At 40.4% G+C, this 23,637-nt stretch overlaps 1 protein-coding gene across 2 annotated transcripts; it reads left to right on the forward strand.

Annotated features, from left to right (window-relative positions):
- The first annotated feature begins 1,048 nt into the window (after positions 1-1,048).
- On the forward strand, positions 1,049-19,429 carry SLC18B1 (solute carrier family 18 member B1). Of its 2 annotated transcripts, none has more exons than XM_058802179.1 (14): positions 1,049-1,170; positions 3,544-3,683; positions 4,744-4,839; positions 6,533-6,606; positions 7,363-7,510; positions 10,283-10,439; positions 11,931-12,067; positions 13,565-13,666; positions 14,121-14,212; positions 15,220-15,315; positions 15,900-15,974; positions 17,672-17,765; positions 17,863-17,909; positions 18,722-19,429. In XM_058802179.1, exons 1-14 carry the CDS (start codon positions 1,125-1,127, stop codon positions 18,789-18,791), a joined length of 1,374 nt encoding a protein of 457 aa, XP_058658162.1. In that variant the 5' UTR covers positions 1,049-1,124; the 3' UTR covers positions 18,792-19,429. The 2 variants fall into 2 exon arrangements, with proteins under 2 accessions (XP_058658162.1, XP_058658163.1); XM_058802180.1 differs by lacking the exon at positions 1,049-1,170 and adding an exon at positions 3,029-3,168.
- The last annotated feature ends 4,208 nt before the right edge of the window (positions 19,430-23,637 follow it).

Below are 23,637 nucleotides of genomic sequence, written 5' to 3' on the forward strand. Positions count from 1 at the left end.
TGTCTCATTTTTCTTGCAAAACAGAAATTATTTCTCACACCTATGGAAAATCAAGCTGGAAGCCTTCTTGTTTTATATCCACAGAAGTTCTGCTCACCAGCCCTGAGGGAGAAATGTGTATTTCTCCAGATGTAGAAAAGAGCAGCCACCCACATGCAAGAGATCTCTGTGTCAAGTTTCAAGTACTTGGAGAAATTAAGAAGTCATTCTGGAGTTTCAGAGAGAGGACAAGCTATGGTATTTCAATACCAATTTGAAATTAACTAAGGCCTTGATCATGATAACTGAACAAAACAGTTTGCTAGTTTCTGTTGCCTTCTACAGATTTTGCATGAAATGCTAAAAGGATGTGGTTATCATGTGGTCACATTAGAGTAATTTTAAACTATTTCCCAACAGCATTGTGCAGCTGCTGACAAAAAAAAATATTAATATGATGTAAATATGTACTAAGGACTTTCTTGATTGCAATGCAAGTCTTTCTAAGATCTCCACAACTATACAGAGCAATAATAAGGAATATGTAGTTCCACATGTGCTGAGCATTTCATAATATCCTGGACATCTGTGAAGGAAGCTACTCTTAATGCAATTGTCCTTCATACGTATTTACCTTGTGAACATCAGCCATGAATTTGACTCTATGACTAGTATTTATAGAGAATTAGTGCTCTAAACCTTGAATTCTACATCCAATTTGGGATCTGAAAGGAAAACTACATGTCATTAAAGTTGTTGCAGATGTGACATAAGCAAGAAAGGCTTATATGCTTTGAAAAAATATATACATATTTGTTAGACTTGATAAACTGTTTTAATAGATTGGTAACCGGTCCTAGTTCAGAGGTTAGCAAGTATTTGTAGCTCTTCTGGTTTTGGCTGGGGTAGTGTTATTTGTCATCAGAGTAGCTAGCATGGGGCTGTGTTTTGGATTTGTGCTGTAAACAGTGTTGATAATGCTGGGATGTTTTAGTTTCTGCTGAGCAGTGCTTGCACAGAGCCAAGGCCTTTTCTGCTTCTCAGCCCACTACAACAGTGAGGAAGCAGGGGATGCACACAAGGAGCTGGGAGGGGATTCAGCCAGGACAGCTGACCCCAACTACCACAGAGATATCCCATACTGTATGATGTCATGCTCACCATATGCAAACCTCGGAAAAGAAGAAGAAAGTAAGGAACATTTGGAGTGATGGTGTTTGTCTTCCCAAGTAACAGTTACCTGTGATGGAGCCTGCTTTCCTTGAGATTGCTGAACACCTGACTGCCCATGGGAATTGGTGAAGAAATTCCTTGTTTTGCTTTGCTTGCATGCATGGCTCTTCCTTCGCCAGTTCAACTGTCTTTATCTCAATGCATAGGGTTTCTAACTTCTGCTCTTCTGATTCTTTGCCTGATCCCACTGGGAGGGAGTAAATGAGAGTTTGTGTGGGGCTGAGTTGCTGGCTGGTGTTAAACCACAATGAAAGCTTACTAAGAATATGTGAGGAATTAACCAACATGTTGTATTAACAAGTTTCTTTTGGCAATAATGAGCAGTGCATAAGCAAGGACCTTTGTAGCCATGTTTCACTATTGGAGTCATGTATCACAGCTACTTCTCACACTGTAACCTTCTGTGCACACTGACTTTGTGGAAAACTGACTCTATAGGCTTTGTTGGGTTACTCGTGTGTAATTAGTAATGTAAGGATGATTGGGGTTTGAAAATAGTTGGAAGCTGTGGAGTTAAAGAGTCTAGGCTCAAAAGAGCAAGTAGTTGGAGTAAGAATTGTTTCATCTCCTGAAGATAATTGACTGCATCTCCAGCCACAAAAATGAATGCTTTATTCTCTTGCCACAATTTTATTCTTTCTCTAGAAGTTTCTCTTATTCTCTCTTATTCACTCTACTTGTGTGCCATACTTTGAATATATCATATTTTGTTATTATGCTTTTGTGAACTCATCATGGCTTGCAAGTGCTCTTCCTTTTTTTTTTTTTTTTTTTTCTTTCTTTTCTTTTTTTTCATGGAGGGGAGTAAAGCTGCTGAAGAGGCAATATCTATGGAAAGGATTTATGGTTATGTCTTTTTCTGGAAGCACACAGGGAAAGTTCAAGTTATTCCTAGGGACTTTTCAACAGCCATAATACATGCCACACAAAATATATTCTCAGACTAGGTTCCAGCAAAGGAACATATCGCTGCTTTTCTTTGTGGCTGCTAAATAGCTTTTAAGTTTTCTAATCTTGTGGTAAGAAAGTAGTTCTGCTTTTTCCTGTCATGTGGACTGTGAGATTCTAAAGTTAGGTACAAGGCAAAGTTTGTTCTGAAATGTCCTTTCTAAGCATGTTAATATTGTAACTGGTGACTAGATGGAATACTGATAGCTTAAAATAGTTAAAATAGTTCTTTTAAGATGTGATTACTGGTTTTCCTCTCCCAAGTAACAGGTGAACAACTGTCTCTTACTGTGTTTGGAACTTATCCTCACACCTCATCTCCTTCCTCACTTTCTCACCTTGTGGATAGGATCTTGTGCCAAATGCAGTGATTCTACCACCTCTTCCTCATCTCCACCTTGAATTAACTCCTGGTCAGTTTACAGCTAGTAATTCTTGCACCAACGCTGTGGTTAAGCCCTTGTATAACGAATCCTGCAACATGCCAGGCTGTGTAATAATCGGCGATCTTGCTCGGTCTACCAATCTTAGCAATGTATCGTGGGTGCCCCGGGCCAGGTGTGCTTGCCGCGGGCCAGGTGTGCATGCCGCGGGCAAGGTGTGCATGCCCAGGCCGGGTGTGCATGCCGCGGGCCAGGTGTGCTTGCCGCGGGCCAGGTGTGCATGCCCCGGGCCGGGTGTGCATGCCGCGGGCCAGGTGTGCATGCCCGGCCCAGGTGTGCTTGCCGCGGGCCAGGTGTGCATGCCCCGGGCCAGGTGTGCGGCGCACCCCGCGGCCGGCAGGTTGCCATGGCACCGCGGCGAGAGCGGCGCTCTCCCGGTCCGTGCGGGCAGTCCCGGCGGCGGCTCCGGGCGCGGCCGCTCCTCGGGCCGGGCATGCTCAGTGCCGGCGGCCGGGCTGGCGCTGGCCCCGGTGCTCGCGGAGCCCGGGGGCGCTGCCACACGTGCGGCGGAGGCGCCGCTGCGGCCCCATGGGCAGCCGGGCGGCGGGCGGCGAGCAGCCCCCAGGTGCGAGGCGGGGGCTCCCCGTGTTCCTCCGCTCGGGCCGGGGTAGTGGCTCCCCCGCGGGCTGCGGCCGGGCCGGGCCGGGCCGGGCCGAGCGGGGAGCGGGCCGGGTCTCTCGGCGGGGCCGGGCCGGGAGCGCGGCGGGAGCTCCGGCCGCAGCCCAGCGCCTCCGGGCCGGGCTGAGGGGCGGCTGCCGGCACCCGCACCGCGGCCAGGTCTGCGCTCTGCACCGGGTAAAAGGCAGCACGGCTCGACTCCGATCTGAGAGCTGGGAGGGTACAAGTTTAGTGTGGGTTTTAATTTTCCAACCTGCTTCGTAAATTGTTCCTCTCTGTCAGCTTATAATGATTTGTTATAATTTTTATTTGGTATTTTTAGATGATGGCCTGTCAGAAGCAGTTGGTGAGGAATCGAGACGGCTTACCAGAGAACAGCTTTATACACTAGTTGCAGCAGCTTCTATAAATTTCAGTTCAATGATGTGCTACTCAATCCTGGGACCCTTTTTCCCTTCAGAGGTAAACACACAATTTAGCTACTCTCTACATTACTTTTTTGCATGTTGAAACTTTTAGAAATATCTTGACCTCCATGGAACATGTATGGCTGGCTATGAGCTCTGAGTTAAGACTTTCGAGTTGTGGGAAGTCAGTGATAGCAAGATGCTGCTGTAGCTGCAGTGCATAAAATGGTGACCTGGATCTTGTCCATGGATTAATCTTCCCTATGACTGCAGAGGAGACAGCAAACTAATGAGATGCGATAGAAGTCAAAGTGGATTCTTGGAGAAGTGAAATAATTTTTTGCTCAGTTTTGCATAGAAGTTTTGTAGAACTGAGATTAAACTCTGCCAATGTCCTGACTTGTGTTTCTGTGTCCTAGCTTCTCAATGACTTTTTATTTATAGCTTCCTCTGTTAACTCATTCTGGGCCATCATTAACTGTGCTAACTTCCTGACCTAGGAAGGGGGAAAAAATAAAATCTCTGCTTATGTTGAATGAATACAACAAAGAAAAAGATGGTCATGGTGCCTTTGCAGCAGAAGTCCATTTCTCTAATGACCAAATTGTTACCAAGTATTTATAAAGAAATATTCTTTTTCTCTCAAGTATTAACAAAGAAATATTATTTTTCTCTAAGTATGCCTGTGTACTGCTGGTGCCCAAGTGAGTGTATTTGGCCAGCTAAATAAGTAAAAAATTGTCTGGTGCTTGTTATGGGGTGGCTTGTCACAGTGAAGATAACAGATCTCTCCATTTACTGCCCTCTCACTGTGCAAGGGATCAAAGTTCTGTAGCTAGTGCCCTTGCACACCAATTGGAGCCACCTTTATATAGTCTGACTGCCTGTTCAATCACTGACAAATTAACATTGCTTTTCCCTTGATGACATATTAGAAGTGCAACATGTCTTTTAATTGTGTTGTTACCTTATGAGCTCCTACTGCCTTTGAGAAAAGAAATTGCTTTCTAACTGCATTAATAGACAATTAAATAGATTTAAATATGTAAGGCATGAATGTTGTTCACCTCAAGAATTTGACTGAGTCTTTACACAGTTGTGATCTTTTTTTGCAGGCAGAAAAAAAGGGTGCCAGTAACACGGTTGTTGGCCTGATTTTTGGATGTTTTGCTTTGGTCAATTTCTTGACTTCTTTAATATTGGGAAATTATGTAAGTATAATTGGAGCTGTAACTTTTTTCTGTGGTGACACAGGTTGGTACATGAAGGCAGTTCTGCAAGGCTGAGAAAAGAGACGTCTTTTCAGTAGTGCTACTGCAGTTTTCTGTCTGCAGTAACTGGAGTCTGACCAGTCAGTCTGAGTGTGATCTAAGTCTTGTCAGTACTTTTCTGTCGTTCCTGAGAGTAGCATAGGGCAACAGACATGTAACTGTTTTGTTTCTCTAGTTAACTTTTCTGTTTGCTTTAGAGTAATCGGATCAATTCTGCTTCCTATGACCTCCTTTCTCCTACCCCCCCATTTTATTTGTGGCACTTATATATTTGGTTTGCCTTTGGCGACATTAAAGGTATTTTGTTTTTGTTTTGTTTCTTTCTTTAGTTAGCTGCACCTCTTCTTCTTTTCTGGTATGTTGTCTTTTTTTTTTTTTAACATTTTGCTCCTGTTATGATTTTCCGCTGCTTAACTCAGTTTAAACTTCATTCTGTATTAATATGAGAGAAATGTTTCCAGTTCTTGTAACTTGAGCTTTCCCACAGATTCAGGATTTTTCTCATGTTGAAGAAATCACAAATAAGTTATATAAATGTTTGTTTATGTGCTGCAGCACTGCTGTCTATGCAGTGTTTGCTAGGGCTGCTCAGGATCACTCCCTAAGCTGGGGCTGCTGCAGAGCAGCAGTTCACCATCCTCTCTGTCTTTGACTGGGAAGCCTCTTTGTTGACCCTGTGGTGAGTGCTTTTGTCTGGTGCTGACATGGCTCATTAAAGTGTCACATAAGTGCCATTACTTAAGTCCAAGTCTTGGTGCCTGTAGTGGTATTCAGCTATGGCACAAGCCTCACCAGGTACTTTACAGGGGTACTTTACAGTGAATGTGCTGTCCTCACTGCAGACAGCTGAAGTGAGCATCAACAGACCTGGACAGTGCAGCAATCAGAGATCCTCAGGGTTTGGGTGAGACTCAGCAAAGTATGGGCTTTAGTAATAATGGCTGAAAGGCAGGGACTTTGTTCAGGCCTGAACAAAAGAAGGGCCTGAAACACCTACTGTCCTTAGGGGAAGTTGCAGGGTGGAATTAGAAGCTCAGCTGTACTTTGTTGCGGGATTGAGTTTCCTTTATGGATGCCTCCTGTCACCCTTCACTCTGGTGAGAGAGTCTGAAATGAAGAAAGGTGGGGTCCTTCCCTGGTAATTAATGGGGAGGCCTGAAAGTACCATACTTCCCATGCCCAAGCTTTGTGCTGTTAAGGGTTGTCTTAAATTTGCTTAAAAATCAGCTTGCATTGACTCTCACTAGCCAGATACGTGATGGGTATTGCTGGCCTTGCCTCAGTCAGTGATAGTGCTGCAGGGGGGCTTTGGAAACAAACTTTCTGTTTGTTTATAATGAGGAATGCTGCTGTAACCTGCTGCTCTGCAGAAGCTGCAGCATGCGGCTGTGAAATAGTTAACTACAGCATTGTCTTACCTTTCTAAAACTGGGTTAAGTCACTTAACTGTTCAGAGTATTTTTAGGTTCATTATTGAATGAAGGCACACCAGCAGAAGCAGTGTTTCCCAATCTTTTAGTTACAGGGGCTATAAAGTTCCCATAATTTTTTGATTTCTTAACAGTAACTTATATGGGAAATTTTTGATGTTTCCTTGAAATACTAACATGTAAAAATGATATTTAATTTACAGCTTTCACAAATTGGAGCAAAATTCATGTTTGTGTCAGGGATGTTTGTTTCAGGATGTGTTACCATTCTGTTTGGGTAAGTAATTTCTGTTGCTTGGTTTTGTTGCATTTATCTTCTGATTATTTTCATCCATATGAAAAGATGGACACAAAATTAGAAACTCTTGGGCATCTTAGGTCATCTAACTTCTTGCATCTTTAATTTTTATTACCTCTTGTAAACCAGAATGAACAATTCTCCCTTTCACTAGGTTTCAGTCTGTTTACTACTTTGAAATTAGAGGAGCTAGGTTCTGTCTATTTAAGTAGTAGTTCGTAGACAGTGAGAAGCCTGTCAAAGGTGCAGCAACAAGAAAACTATTTCTGCATAATGTTTTAATTATTCTTTCCTTAAAAATATTGGGCTTAAACGGGAAGCTTTGCCTGCCAGGTGGAGATGCTAAGTCGCTAATTTTAGCAAAATAAATGTTTTATTATCAATTAAGGAATCTCTTATTAGTTAATTCTAACACATTGCATCAGACTTCTTGCACAGGTGCTTGGAAAAACTATGGAATGCAACAAAGGTGGCATTTGAGTTTTTCACAGGTTACAGTTTTTATGCTCTATTCACTGCCAAGTAAAGGGGAAAAGGAGAAAGCTGCCAGAAATAGTTTGGTAGAGTTTGAATAATTTCACTGATGTGGTTCAAAGATAAGTGGTAATAGAAAGCATTGAGTGTCTTGTAACTGTGTCTTTTAATGAGCAAGAAATGATGCTCTAGGGCCTTTAGTAGATGGCTTCTTCCGTCTTGAGAGAGATCCAATATATTGTTGGGATTTTTCTTTTCCAGAATACTTGACAAGGTGCCAAGTGGACCAATGTTCATCGGTTTCTGCTTTTTAGTAAGAGCAATGGATGCAATAAGCTTTGCAGCAGCAATTACAGCATCATTCTCAATCCTTGCAAAGGCATTTCCCACTAATATAGCTACTGTTCTGGTAAGTTCAGAAACTAGTGTTAGAGCTGAGTTCCAGCAATAAGACAAATTGCCAGTGGGCAGCCTAAAATCAGGAGAAAATTTGTTGTCTTGTATGCAGTCTTATTTGAAATCATCATGTAATGTTTTGTTTGTAATCTAGAATCAATCCTATAATAAGTTCAGACCTTTGCATAACTCTGGTTAGATATAAATTAAGCAGTATATATTAGTTACTTGTGCTTTGAAGACAGCTGACCATTAGTGGCAGTAGTTATCTCTTCAGTGAAAATCAAGACAAAATGCTAATAAAATACTAGTATGACTTTTAGTGACTGCTTCTACCTGGATAGTAAGGATACATGTGAATTGATTAAAAATGATAAATTAATTCAAATGGTGTTGATTTAAATGACTGAAAGATGCAAAACTGAAACAATTTTGGTTTAATTTTTCTAATCTGTTGATAAAAGTTATGTATGAAAAGATAAGAGCTAGAATTTCTTGAAACTGGAGGGCAGTATTTCTGATCATCAACAATTCATTTCAAACAGATATATTACCCTTTTTCAGTTGGGGTTTTTAAAGTGTTAAAGAAAAGTTTTGTGTTTAATAAATACTGTTTTCTCTTTCTATGCTTCAATACATTCTGGTTTTCAGTTCAAAAATATTCTGTCAGAAATACCTGGGTTAAATATTAATGAGTGAGCAAATGTTGAGAAATTACTTAAGAATATTAAATAAAATTAGAAAAGTTTCTGCTTTTAATAATATTTTTGTTAAGCTATTTAATTACTTCTATAAATATATATCTATAAGAATATGTCTATAACTCAAAAGAAACCTACTAAGTTGTATCAGCAGTGATTAGCTGACCTTTTAATTGGAGCAATTTATATATTTTAATCATGTTTTGGATTTATTCAGTCAATAAGGTTAAGGTTTCCTGTTTGCAAATTTTAAAACATAATTTAAAAAGGTAAGTAAAGTAATGTTGACTTAAAGGGACTTTGTTACCCATTTTATAATCAGAATTGAAAAGAAATTCTGTTATGAGAGCACAGTAACCATAATGCGCAGCTGAAAATGATATGTGGTGGTGAAGGTCATCTCAAGACCAAAATCAGAAATGCTACTCAGCTGTGGCTTGGTACCTACTTTTGTTTAAAATCTAGAAAGGGTGCTATAAAAAGACAGATGACTTCTAAATGTTTGTCTTCACCATATTGTGAACTCCAGTGTCTTGTTCTGCTTGAGAATAAAACCTCTTCGTATTTATTCACGTAGATTTAGTGTCCTTAAATGGGCATGATGGAGAGCTCTTGTTACTGTGAGCTCTGAGGCCGGAGGCAGAAGAAAGAGCTGATTGTTTAAGCAAGGTGCATCCTAGGGTAAAATTGAGGCCTGAAGGAGGGGATGAGGCTTTTTTAGCCTTGCTCTCTGTTGTCTTTCTTGATAGTGCTAGATTGTGAAAATCAGTTTTCACCTCCTTCCCATTTTGGTACAAGTTTTCAGCCTTCCTTTTACTTGTTGGGTACCCTAGAGGGTATATGGGGAAGTTATTAAGTATAGGCCTTGTTGGAGTGGGAAGTTGAGCATTTGTCAACTTGATCCCTCTGTGGAGGGAGGAGGTGTGGACTTAAGAACATAAGGAATCTCACTTCTCTTACAGTATCAGGTTTATCTTATCCTCTGATCTGTCCTACTGCAATGTCTCAGCTTCCCCCCCATGCCCTCCCCATTTCATTAACTTAGAAAGGCTAAATGATGTACAGCCCCAAATCATGTAAATTATTTGAACCAAAGTCTCACAAATCAAGTGTTTTTTATGGCTGGTAAGCAACAAAAGTGAAAGCATCATCTGGATACAGTGATGTTAATGGCCATACCTAGTTATTTTCTTTGCTAGGAAAGTAAAAGGTTGCAACCCTAGACTAATCTAGGATAAAGAACTTGGCTTTTGCTGACTCTGACTGTTTTCAGGACATTTGACTACTCTGACTTGTATCAGTAAAACTAAAGATGAGAATTTTTCCCTGGAGTTGTCTTTCTGGGTTCTGGAAGTTACCAAAACTTTTATCTGTAAGCAGTTATTACCACCAGCTCTTCCTGGTGATCTAAGCATTGATTAATCAATTGTTGACAGTGGTGACTATGACATTGTAGCACATGATGTATCTGTATTACTGTCCTTTTACAAATTAGCATCTTATAAAACATACCAGATTAATAAATTATATCCAAAACAATCTGAGTTGTCCCCATTGCAGTTTCATTATTTTTTCCTATCCCTAGGGAGTGAGTCCAAACAGTTGTTTATGGAGAGAAAGCTTTAACTTTGCACATATACTTCATGCCATGAGATAATGACCCATCTGAGTAGGTGTGTTTAGATCCTTTCCCTCAGGCTGGAGTGTAATGGCAGGTGGGAGAGGTGATCCCTTCAGCCTGAGGTATCCTGTGAATGCTTTCTGCTACCTGGAGCATTTGCCTTACATCAAGACTGATATCTGTTAGGTGACAGCAGAGTTGTGAATGCTGTACAGGAACCAGTACAGGTTCCCTGTAGAAAAGCAGAAGAGGTCATGGCTGTCAGGTACATAACTGTGGAATTCCTTTTGCTATCCCACCCTGTGAACATCACTACTAGCTCTTGTTCTGGCAATGCATTGTCTTGTTTTTCACTACCCTGGATATGTTGTACTGCTCCTCAGACACATGGCTTGCTTTGTATTGTTGCATTGTATTTTCTCAACATACTGACTTCATTTCTGCTTGCTTTTTCATGCTTTAGGGCAGCCTTGAGATTTTTTCAGGACTTGGACTGGTGCTGGGCCCACCTTTGGGTGGCTTTTTGTATCAATCATTTGGTTACGAGGTCCCTTTCATCGCGCTGGGATGCATAGTGCTGGCTCTGGTGCCTGTGAATATGTGCATATTGCCAAGATACGGTAAGCATCCTTCTGCCTGCTTCCTTCACTCACCTTAACTTCTCATCTACTTAGGCGTCTTTAAAAAAGTGTCGGCTTCTGGAGTCTGATCCAAGTCAGAGGGCAAAACTCCACTTGAACTAGCTTATCATCTTGATAAGGCTCATGTTTAATTATAACCTAAATTCATGAGATGGCCTGGAATTAACACAAATTCTCATGCTAATTTCTGCAAACAGTAGGAACTTTGTGTGGAAGTGAACTGATATATTTTTGTTTTCTTTTGTCTTAGATTTAGGGCTTGTAAAGGATCAGTTGTGTCTGCTTCCTATAGGTTTGTCATTGCAGCTAGCTGAAGAAAAGCTGGAGACAGATTTTGCCTAAAACAGGAAAACTCAACATGTTTGAGGAGTTAACAGTGGAGAGGAAAACTAATTATAGGGAGAAAAAAAAGTGTTTATTTGTACTGGATCTGGATTTATTTGTGCAGGATCTGATAAACATGAAAGAATGTTAAAGTTAATAAAGGTTTAATGAAGTGCTGGAGGTCATATAAATTTATTAAATTTTAGATGATCCTGTTTGGACAGAAAACTAGCTTCAAGGTAAGTCCTCATGCAAGACTATAATTGTAAGGTTACAATTCTGTTATTCTTTTCTAGAGAAAAAAATGCTAGTAACTTTGAAATGCTTCTTTAATTTTGATTTTTTTTATCCTTTAATACGAAAACCATGGAAAATAATGTCAAGTATATTGGCTTTTAGAAGAAACTTAAAATGATTAATCATGTGTTGCTACTGCTGATTTTCCCTCCTGACCTCCCCAAGCTCTGAAATTGTCATGATATCACTGCCAGTTTGGAAGTATGTTACATAAATGTTAGCTCTGAGCTGATGGATGCTAATGCTTGAACTTTCAGTTCTTTGTATACTTTGAGACCACATTCAGGTATTATAGGAGAAACACCATCAGGAATAGGGCCTGACTTAAAATTCCCACATAACCATGACCTCTGTAAAAAGTTTCCTGGACTACAAATTGAACATGTTGGAGTTCAATTAGTTGTTTAAAAACTTGGATAGATCTCAACTGATAGATAGCAATCTTACTCTCAAAGCATGTTTCTTTTATTAGATATGAATTGTTCATATATGTGTTCAAGTATCAAGCTGAGACATATCCATGAAGGTTTCATTGTATAACTGCTAGCAGAGAAGCAAATACTTTTTTCACATAATTGGAGTAATACATGCTTTAGTTCTTTTCAAGTTGGGGATTTGCAGTGCTGGAATCTAAATTGTATGCTCTTCTTCTTCATCTATTGAATTTTAGTTTTTGCTATAAAAATGGTATAGCACGTAATAATCAACTATCGACTTTCATCTGTTGTGCAATAGGAGTAAGAAAACTAAAAAAGGGGAAATACTATTTATTTTCTAAAACAAGAAGATCAATCATGAGCTTATGCCGCTGAAAATAATGCAGTTTCCCCCCCTCTTCTATTGAAACAGATTCAACTCCTAAGAAGGAATCATTTTGGAAGCTCATTCTTCTGCCAAAAGTCCTAATACTCTGTCTCACTATATTTTCTCTAAGTGCATGCTTGGGTTTTTTTGATCCCACAATATCTCTATTTATCTTAAAGAAGGTAAGTCCTGCTAACATGCATTGAAGTCTTGGGTTAATAAATATTGAGTAACTGGCTCTAAATGTAAATATCCTAAACAAAATTGAGCTTCATCCAATTAACACTGCTTTAGTTAACTGTTAGTTGTATGAATTCCAAATAACTTGATTTACACAGTACTGATAAGTCAATATCTATTGCACTATCTCTTCCTGCTGTGTCTTGGTAACTTTGAGAATGAGAAGTGTAAGGTCTTTTAAAATGGGCTTTCTCCACTTAAATGTCTTTCAACTGCAAAGTACTGTCTCTGAATAGGGCATAGAAACTGCTTTCGTAAAAAAGGTATTTTTTCTTCCTTCCTGAAATCAAATTCTTGAAAGCTGCTGCAACCACTGGCAACGTTACATCTCTTGATGTGAATTCCTTTACGATTCTGTTCCTAGATAAAATTAAGCAATGGTCTTTGAGTGCTTTATTTATGAATTGGTTTTTTCCAAGGGGTAATATTTCACAGATGGCTGTGGTACTTTCTGTCTGCCTAATCTGTACTTGTAGTACTTGGAGTACTTGTTCAGGGTGGTGGGGACTTGATGCTAAGTTCTTTGGTCAGTGGAGATGTGAATGTACATCTTCCATCTCCCAGGAGGGATTTGAAATTATCCCACTGTAGATTCTGTGTGTTTCTATGGCTCTTCGGCTTTCCTTCTGCTCTGTGCTCACAGATACTTGCTGTGAAAGGGCTGTGGCTCTCTTGGCAGGTATTCCAACCACTAAATTAGAGTTATTATCATGTGTTTGCATATGACAGGGAAACAGTGAATATTTATAGAGTCTATACCATATGAAACATCTTGGAATACCTTGTAACTCTTAGTTAAGGCACTTATTTGAGAAACTAAGGTGCTTTTGATTCATTACATATTTTGTTTCAATGCAGAAATATGTGCCTGGATTAGGAAAATGTGGGCCTCGGTGTCAGCAAAAGCCTCTTATTCTTTCCCATAAAAATCATCCTTTGGTTGAAAAGTTGGAACTGAGTTTTATGGCACTGCTTACTTCTAAGATGTGCTGATTAACAATGGATGAATACAGTACTTTTTTCTTATGCAAATAAAACTAAAGATTTGAGAGGTAGAGACTAAATCCATTGAAATTGCAGTATCTGAAGTGTCTTCTTTCAAGTGTGTTAGATTGTAATGTTGGAATCCAGTGTGCTGGTGTAGGGGACATAGCATAATGTTTCCTCCTGACATTATTTAGGCTTTATATGAGTACAGTTGTGTCAGGTGTCTCTACCACTCCTCCGTGCTTAAAAAGTATTGGTGAAAGCAATGAAACTGAAGCTTTGTGAATGATTTCAAATACATGAAAAACCTCTGCAGGGTATCAGTAAAATACTTAAATTGCACATTTCAGTATTTTGACTTTATATATAATTCTTAGATCGTCCTTAATGAATGTGAATATAGCATATATGGTTTGTCTTGGTTTTTGTTTTATTGATCTTCCTTGCCATAGTTCACGCTCCCAGCTGGTTATGTGGGCTTGGTATTCCTTGGTTTGGCACTCTCGTACTCCCTGTCTTCTCCCCTCCTTGGACTCGTAAGCGACAAACTGCCGGTGAGTCCTCCCCTGCCGTGTGTGCAGCTTGACTAAAGCACAGTGGTGCACCTAAAACTGCCTTTTTGACAGCCAGTGCTAATTGATCAAGGAAACCTACACTTTGAATACTATGCCTGAAGGACAATGACAGTTTTCTGATGCTTTTTTCCTGATGCAAACTAGTAATGCTCTTTGTACCTGAGAATTACACAGAATCATAGAATGGCCTGGGTTGGAAGGAACTTACAGATCATCGTAAAATGATACAGGGTGTTTTTTATATTAAAGAAGACTAAGACTTAAAATACTTTGCTAACCAAGAAGGATCATTGCTCAGTATCCTGAAATCTCTGTACTAAGCCACTGCTGCCAGTGATTGCATCTGGAGTGAGGAAACAAGAATTTGTTGTTTTTTGATGTACATGACAAATTCCCAATTTAAAATTGCATAGCTTTTCCTTTTCTTACACAGTACATCAGGAAGTGGCTGCTGATATTTGGAGACTTAATGACAGCAGCGTGCCTTTTCATGCTAGGACCTGCTCCTGTACTGCACATTGAAAGGTACTGCCTCTACCTGAGCCTGTCTCATTATGTGATGTTTTCAACCATAGTCATGTATGTCCATAGGTCTGTAATTAGCAGCTCTGACCATGAAACAGATTTGGTTTTTAACTTCCACTTTTGACCATGAAACATGGTTGTTTTTTGATGTTGTAGCATGAGACTGAAGCTGTGAAATCATCTGAAAACGGAGATATTACAGCTTCATAAAATAGATCCTTTTCTTTTGCTTTTTAGTGTTACTTTGTTCATCGTAATGTGTATGGTAGGAAGAATGTTGCTTTTTATTTTCCTTCCCTCACAGTTTTGTGGCATTTCCTGTTCAGCAAAACAAAGTTCTCATTTTGTCTTATTTTCCAGATTTTTCTGTTTCATCAATGTTTTTAAACCATAGGGTTTATTTGCATGGCTGTGCAGCAGTACTGATTTTACTTCTCTCTGTATATATCCTACTGAGAAAAGTGACAGGTTTTAGCTTTGTTTTCACTAGCAAAGACAATGTTTGTTGTACCTGAATGCTGTAATGTCATATTTCTCAAGTTAATTCACAGCAAAACACTGCTACATTAAACAAAACAACTACACAATCCTTTTGTCCTAGGTTAGATGCTGTGTTAAAGTAATAGGCTTGTTAATGCATAGAACTCCTCCTAGGTTGCTAATTTTTAAATATCAAAAATTTTCAGAATCTTTCACTTCTGCAGCAAACCAAGTCTGGTGCTTGCACACAGGCATTGCTCAGTTAACCTCATCTGTATAACTCTTCCCTATATGCATGTCATAAAATGAACTGCATTTGATAAGAAAATATATCATTTGAGCACAAGCCTTTTACAAAGTCTTTTTTCTAAAGTATAGAACTGGATTTTTCAAGTATTAGTATTGGCTTCAAGACACATAGTTTACTGATTAGTCAGGGAGAGCTGATACAACAGCCTTCAGTGAAATGGAGTCCTTACTGAAAAGACTCTTCAGCAGCTAACTTCTTGTAAATGCCTCTCTTTCAGTCAGCTGTGGATGTTTGTGCTAGTGTTGGTTTTGATTGGCTTTTCCCTTGGCATGAGTGCTATCCCAGTGTTTCCAGAGATCCTGCAATGTGCGTAGTAAGTAAATCAGTCCAACACTTCTTTCATGTTACTGACACTAGGAATCTGCAACTGTCTTTCAGGGGTGAATATGAAGTGTGACTTTTTCCCCCCTTTTTGAGGCAAAGGCAGATAGTAATATTTAAATGTTTCCACTACTCTATTGTCTTAGTTTTCTCTGACTGAGCACCCCAGTCATTATCCTCCCAATATAACTTTGTGAATGCATACTTCAGTAATGACCTAGAAGGGCCTTGATTTACTCTTATTAGTATGTTCCTTTTGGAACAAGTCTTTGCTTCTAAAAAGCCACCTGTCACAATTTCACACTTGCCATATGAAACGTGGGGAATTGGTGTGATGGTGTGATCTTAACTTGGGAGAAAACAGATGAAGAATGGCTCTCCAATCCTTCAGAGGGACAGTAAAGAAGAAAGTACTGGGTAAACAAATTCTACTGTACCCTTCTGCTTGTTGACTATTTATGTGGTGTGCAAATTAAAAGGAGGGGGAAAAGTCTATAGGGGGTCTATTTGTGTCTCAGTCTACAAACTGAGACACAGTATGCATTGTACTATTCCAACTGGTCTGTCTTTCTGCAGTGAGAATGGATTTGAAGAAGGTCTGAGTCTTCTGGGACTGGTGTCTGGGCTCTTCAATGCCATGTGGTCCCTTGGGTAAGTGTACCCCTTTTTTGTAAGCCATGAGAGTTCAGCTGTTCCACACTACTGCTGTTGTCATCTTATTGCAGGGGTTCCATACTGTTGTCTCCTTATCACAAAAGTTTCACACCTTCTTGGTGTTTCTCGTGGGCATCTCCTCCAAGCACTGACTCTTTCTTCTTCTCAAAACAGCCAACTGACTCCAGTTCCCTTCTCAACCAGCCACCCCACTCTTTTACAGCACTCTTCTTCTCATTGGTTACAGCTGTGGCCTGTTAAAGTCAGGCCTGTTCCTAATCTTTGATAATTGGCCCAGCTGCAACTCCTTAGGGGTAAGATTACTTTCTACACTATCTTTATTTTCTTATATTCTATCCCCCTACATACTGCCACATGGAAACCTGACTGTTGCTGTGTTGATCTTGGTTCAAAAGTTTCTTGCATGACCAGTGTATGGTAGGCATGTTACAGCTTTTTACCCCCAAAAAGGTAAAACTTTTGTTTTGACAATCCTCTGAACTTGTCTTTCTAGAAACATGTTGCTCTGCATATCAAAAAACTGCAGTGATTGAAGTGGATGTTTACTTGCACTTTTTTGTGGTCATTTTTCCTTTCAGTAAAATATCTAATGCTCACTACAGAGAGATGTGGACTTTAATTTTTTACAAAACTAAGACCACCCACGTGGAGTGAGTTAGATGTCTGCTCCTGACTAATTCTGTTTTCCTTTTTCCATTTTCCTGAGACAGCCTAAAGTAGAATCTTCTTTTTAAGCCACAGAAATTCTTTATGCTTTCATAGCTTAGCAGAGTGTATCTGTAACTCTATATAGTCAGGGTCATCATCCCAGAAATAAGTGAAACATGCTACTGGCTGAGTCGCCCTTCAGAGCTGTCCATCAGTGGGAAGTGACAGAATGACCCTATTGGTAGTCACTTGCAGGATATTTTTATCTGTCCTTGTAATCCTCTGTGGCTGCAGGTATGTTTCAGTGGCACAAATTTGCACCATTTTTCCCCAAGATCTAGCTGTCTAGCAGTCCTGTTTATTTGGTATAGGGTTTAGTACAGACACAGGTTTATTCTGCTATCAAGCCTGGTGTTATAATGTAACTTGCTTCCAGGAAGTCTCTCTAGTTTTACACACTCTCTAGTTTCGGTCGTGAGAGACCATATAATGTAAGACCTTTCTAAAGAGACAGCAGCTGCATAACCTTTATAACCTGCATTTTTAGACAGGCATAAAGGTGCAGGGCAGTTAAACACAGCTGAACCTTTCAGTGAGCATGTCTGTCACATTGTGCCTCCCCACCTGCTTATATTTATCACAACTTTGTCTTGAAGTTTAGAAACTTTTTGTTTTGAGGGATGCAACTTTGAATTTCTCTTATGATAGAACTGATCAGCATAGATGTTTTCTTAGAGCATGTTCCTTAATTGGGTCTCTCTACTGAAAAAGACTGCATTCAGCTTTCTGGATGTGGATCCTGTTTCCAGGTGAGGAGGTAATTAGATTTACTGGGGCCTTGGCAAACAACAAATTCACACATTGTGCATTTTAGGAAAGTCAGGTCTGTGGAAGAAAATCTCTTTGTTGCCAAAGGTAAGAGTCTTTGAAGGAAGGCCACAAACCCCAATAAAACAGTTCTCTGAGAATATGGTATGTTAACCTTTATGTTTGGGATGCCAATACCTGATTTTGATTTGATGCAGGGCATTTGTAGGTCCAATTCTGGGAGGATTTCTAAATGAAGAACTAGGTTTTGAATGGGCTGCAGCCATCCAAGGAGGATGGCCACTGTTAAGTGTAAGTAATTACACATTTTTTAATATCTGTTGCAGTTATGAGCTATTGTATAAGTTTGTTATAATTACTACAATTGTAACTGGCTGTTTCCTCAAAGGGTCTTGCAACTGGAATATTTTATATCATTGAGGCAACAAGGAAAAGGTATGCTGAGATATTTATTCTTTATTTTGCTTGCAATCATATAAAGAAAACCTTTGAAATCTGTGCTTGCATTTTTTCCTCACTACCAACCTAATAATGAATGATAAGATGAGCAATAAAAACATTGCTTAAATAATTTCTCTGTATGGTTTCCAAATCCCTACTGACCTAAACGGACAGCTAAACCAGGCAATGTCTATTCTATACAAGCAGCAAGACCATGGCATTAATGAGCAAACCCTCTGATGGTTCCTCCATCAGGAAAGTGTCTGTGAGCTGGAATTGTTTGTATGGTCACATGCAGAGAGCAGTGGTCAATGGCTCAATGTCCAGATACAGACTAGTGACGAGTCGTGTCCCTCAGGGGTCTGCTTTGGGACCAGTACTGTTTAGTATCCTCACCAACAACTAAAAGAAGGTAGATTCAGACTAGATATGAGGAAAAAAAATTTACAATGAGGGTAGTGAATCACTGAACCAGGTTGCCCAGAGAGGTAGTGGATGCCTTATCCATGGAAACATTCAGGCCCAGGGTGGACATGGCTCTGAGCAACCTGGTCTAGTTTAAGATGTTGCTACCCATGGCAGGGTATCTGGACTAGCTGACCTTTAAAGGTCCCTTTCAATCTGATCCACTGTATGATCATGGGAATGAACAGTGCATGGTTCTGTGCAGTAGTAGGGAAACCAGTGATCCATGTAGTTCTTTGCATGTTATGTGCTTCTTTGCATATTATGTTGATATCACATTGAAGTATCTAGAGAATATAAAAGCTGTGTTATCTCTTCTTTTCTTGTCCTTATGCGAACAGTTCCAGTTCCAGCCTGCAAAATCCTCGTGATAATGAAGAAAGGACTCGTCTATTGGGCAATGAAATATAGCCAGGCATACTTTCAATTCTCTGTTTGTTGTTGTGGTTTAACCTAGTATTGAGGTGACTGGCCTTAACTGTGCTTCATTATTCTGGAGCTGGGACATGATCCCTTAGTGAACAACCAGTTGTGGTTTAATTGTAGAGGCATTACTGTTTTGAAACACTAAACACTGACTGCCTTTCTTTTGGAAGTTCTCCTAAATGATGAGTAACACTCAGCTGTCAGCCTATTTAATTGTGTTCCATGAACAGTGCACCACTGTATGTGAAAAAATGTGTTCTCAAATGTCTGGTTTCCACTCTTGTGCGTGCTGTATTTGCTACCATGATTTTCTGTACTTTTTTAAAGGAAATTCTTTATCTTGTGAAAACAGAATTTGAAATTATAAAGGACCAAGCACAATATTGTTTTCAATAAAGCAACTTTTCCCCTAAGTTTTGTACATTTTCTTAGACAACAAGAGTGTAAGATACTTCTTGTCTACCAGCACTTGTGTTATCTTGCGAGTGCCTGAAAATGAGATGCAAAAATAATGAAAATTTGCCATATCTACACAATAAAAACTGATCTTCAGTCCTGGGGGAGACTTGGCATCTGGTGTATACGTTTATATACATACACAAAAGATAAATTCATGTTTGTATTGTATATGAAGACTCAGCTTGGTGATTGTGAGATTTATTTTGCTAATAAATGCTAGCTAAAATATTTGAATTTATTGCTTCTGCAACAGCAAATCTCTAAGGACTTTAGGGCTACTGTGACTCAACATTTCCACACCTCTTCCAGATGTTCAGCTAAAGATATTCAAGGGGAACTGAGACAAGGACACTCCTGACAAACTCACACTAGACTTCTGGACCTTGGTTGTGGCAAAAGTCTTTTAATTTGTTGTGGAGCCCATAACTGGCTTCTAGAAGGGCTTCTCTGTCATGACTTCTTTACCATAAATAAGAAAAGCGGTCTGTCCTAGCAACTTCCAGTCGGTTTCTTCTGTGAATAGTTCCTGGATTTTACATAAGAAATACATCTTTCTCTGCCAGAGCTCTTTTGGCCTAGAAAGAACAACTGCTGTGGTAGCCAAATGAGCTGTGAAACTTCAGGGTACTAAAGGGCAGGCTTCCCCATGGAACATCTTGTTAATAGCTTCCTTTGCATTTCGTATCAGACATTAGACTATACTGAAACCAGGAATGTACACCTCAGTTTACTGGGAAATGCTGACCATGCCAGTGCTGATGATAAGCCAGGTGAGAAGGAGCTGAGGGGACTGGAGGTGGATGCAAGATATTTTCTAATATTTTACTTTTTTCATTTTTTTTTCTTTTCCATGAACAGTGCAACCTTTTTGTGACAGAGAAACCATTTAATTAACCCAAGGATCCTGGATTTGTGACTTTCAATACATCCTTTGGCTACTTTGGTATTTTCACTTGTGCAGAGTTACTCTACCATGACCCAGCTGTGGTCTTGGTGAGCAGATTTCAGATTGACGCCATTCTGTCCCTAACTGCTTGGGTGAACCCCTTCCACTGTTGTCAGCTGTCCAGTTTCACTCAGCGTGGGAGTTGGGAATGGTGGTCAACTTCCTTTTCAGCAAATACACACAACTCCACACAACTTTAGATATGACAGGTGATGTGACAGTGCTCTAACTAATCCTCCTTCTCATGGGCAACATATGTATCTGTAGTGCAGCTGACCTGAGCAGAAATTCCCATCAGCTTTAAGCATTGCATACTCATGTCAACAGCCCTAGGGCATGACAACTTACAAAGTTCTTGATAAAAAGGAAATAAAAATGTGCTATGTAAGAATTTGGAAATTCATAAGTTGACTACAACACCTCTAGTCTTTGTTAAATAATCAGTCCTGGGAGTTTATGAGTGTTATTTTAATCTTCTGACCCTGGTGTTTTGTTGGTATTTTGGCCATGTAAAGACCCAAACTTCATTTTTTCCACTAGATGGAACCCTAACTCTGAGAAATGTTCTTGAGAGTTCTGCAAATAGTAGTTGTGGGCTGGAGACTTTCAGTGTCACATTTTCTTTGTAGGCTTTGTTTTCACTGTATATTTTTGCTGAGCAGATGCCAGAAGTAAAGCACCAATTTTGTGCGCATGTGTTTGCAGAATTGAGAGTTCGAGGTAAGGGGACACTCTTGTGATTTGTCAGACATCAGTGGTCAAAAAGCCACTACAAAAGCAACTTAGTTGTTACCAGAGTCCTCTGTACTCTACCTTCAGTTCAAGGCAGCTTTATTTCTGCCTGATTTTCCTGGTTGTATTCAAACAGTAAGTCAACCTTGCCAATTCTCTTCTGCCCTGTTCCCCCAAATCCTCTAGAACCAGATCTCCCTCAAGACAAAAAGGTAGTCTTTCTCAGCCTTCCTGCTAGCTCCAATTGAGATTGGAGCTCTTTTGACTAGATCAACATTACTGAATACATGATTTTGTGTTTTGTCATCAATACAGTAGCAGTGCTTTGATGATGCTCCTGTTTATTTTGCTTTTTCATAACCAGGTGCTGGCTGATGGACGTCTGATAAACCGGAATGCTACATCAAAGCCAGTTTTGAGTGTAACACTCTTTGGGAGGTGGTATGAAAAGGACCCTCCATCCATGGATCAAGCTTCAGCATGATTTCACTGCAGATCCTTCAAGCTTTCATGTGCTTGTTTCTGTGACTCTAATTAGACACAAATAATGGTAATTAATAGTGATATTCATAAATTAAAATGGCATTCTATTTTTCTAGTTGCCTTATCTAATGGCATAGTTATTGCACTATGATTTATTGACTTGATTTTGCAGCAAAAATCAATACTCTGCTGGAACGTTGTGTATGAATTTTTATATGGTAGATTTGGTTGGCATAGGTTTGGCCTGTGAACAATAAAAACACTGGGAAAAATCGAAAATAAATTCCTATGATTTTAGTGGTGTAGGATTAAGTGGGTTGTGCCCCAATTAAAAACAGTTTTTAATTATTTGAAATTTTTGTTGGAGTATTCAAAGCCATTTCCACATCACTGTTCCCACCCCATTTCTGAACAGCCACTTTTGTAAACAAGAGACTACCAGAAACTGAAAATTTTAACTTCCTTTGAAAAGGAAAAATAGTCTCAAGTATATGTTCCTTCAAACAAAACTAGTTATTTGGCTCAGCACACTGCAGTGTGTTATCATACCATGGCCTAACTCACAGTTGGAGGACTCTACTTTAATATTCCACATTTTTAGGATGTGGAAAATCTCCCTAGCACAGAATTGCTGATAACCATTTGTGTCACAAAAGCTCAAAAGAAGCAATTTCTCAGAGGCATGTCTGTGTTCCCATGGAATGGTTGCTCCTGTTGGTGCAAGGGAGAGCCGGGACTGTGCCAGCGGGTGTTGCGCAAGGGGAGGGAACACCTGGAGCAGGTGGGACAGGCTGGCACGTGTGAGGATGTGGGCCCTGCAGAATGTGCTTTAGGCAAGTGGACTGGATTACTTTGTGTTTCCCAGCTAAGATTTCTGTGTGTGCCCAATTCTGTTGTATGTTCCGCAGTTTTGCTTTGAAGTACAAACATTGTTTATACTTAATCTGGCCAACATCATTGAAAAATACAGACTTGTAGGAGGCAAAATACATTGGTGTTTTTTGACAAGGGAATGTCTTAAAAATAAGATTGTATTCTGTGAAAAGTATCAAACCGGATCCCGCCACAATCCATGTAGTGGAAGTAATGGGAAACACTCTGCTGTTCGGGAAGGAAAAGCATTGTATCTTTAAATTTCTCCCCGCGCCCTAGGAAAAGCTGTCCTGTTAGGGCACAAGGAACATGACTCGGTGCTGTTGGCAGAAGTGAGCGCCTTCTGACTTCCCGACTCCTGCTCACGTGTGCTCAGCGCTCGGCAGGGATTGCTGGCTGCCGAGCGCCCTTTCACAGCCTCCTCCAGGCAGCGTTAACCCTTGGGATGCGCGCTTGTCTTCCTCACGCTCTCCTCTCGCTAAGCACAAGGGAAGCTGGAGCACCGTCTGACGATAGACTCCCTCTACAGCTAAGCTGATTTAGCACCACATTGCATCCTGCTTCACGAAGTATATCCTCAGGTAGCCCCCACCACCAGGCGGTGGCAGCGATGGGGACGGGTGCCGTACGGGGGTGGGAAGGGTGCATTGGGAGGAGAGAGATGTGGAAAATAGGCGGATCCTGTAGATAAGTTCCCCCTTCCATTGTCCACAGGCACGGAGAGCCCGGGTCACTGCAGTTTTGTTCAGTTTATTCGGTGCATTTGTTTGTTTGCCTGGTGTCAGTTCCTTGCTCCTGGGCGAGCTCCCAGCTCCTCAGGACATAGGGAGCGGTGCCTGCTGGTACCGAGGCAAACAGGGATAACTCCCCTGCACCTTGTGGCGGCAGTGGGACTGGAATTCTGCGGGGCATTCTCCTGGCCCTGCACTTGTAAATATTTCTGCTCAGCCCTGGCAGGACAGTCACCTTTCTGGCTGATGTGTTCGCTATTGCTAAACAAGGGAGCATTTGCTACTTCCTCTTTCACACTGATGTCTGATTATGCTTCATGTGACTCAGCCTGTATTTCGTTTGGTAAAAAGGTGAGGCAGAGAGGAAAGGGAGGCTTCCAAGCTACATTAGTTCAAGTATCACCGAGGTCTCTCCTGCAGCCTTTAAAAGGCTTGTATTATAGGTTCCTGAATGAGCATGCTGAATCTAGGAATGTGTGTAGAGAAGTACTTAGGGATGAAAATCACCAGATGAAAATCAAAGTTCCTAGTGATTGAAACCCTCGGTCAGCACTACTCTGTGAGAGGACTCTGTGGTATCTGCATTCATCAGCCTCTCTGTATTTTC

Source organism: Ammospiza caudacuta, chromosome 3, assembly GCF_027887145.1.
Source record: "Ammospiza caudacuta isolate bAmmCau1 chromosome 3, bAmmCau1.pri, whole genome shotgun sequence".
Classification (NCBI taxonomy): Eukaryota; Metazoa; Chordata; class Aves; order Passeriformes; family Passerellidae; genus Ammospiza; species Ammospiza caudacuta.

Coding starts and splice junctions, on each gene's coding strand:
- SLC18B1 (XM_058802179.1), top strand. CDS start 1,125: ATGATGTCATGCTCACCATATGCAAACCTCGGAAAAGAAGAAGAAA. Junction 3,684..4,743: donor GACCCTTTTTCCCTTCAGAG/GTAAACACACAA, acceptor CTTTTTTTGCAG/GCAGAAAAAAAGGGTGCCAG. Junction 12,068..13,564: donor CTCTATTTATCTTAAAGAAG/GTAAGTCCTGCT, acceptor TCCTTGCCATAG/TTCACGCTCCCAGCTGGTTA.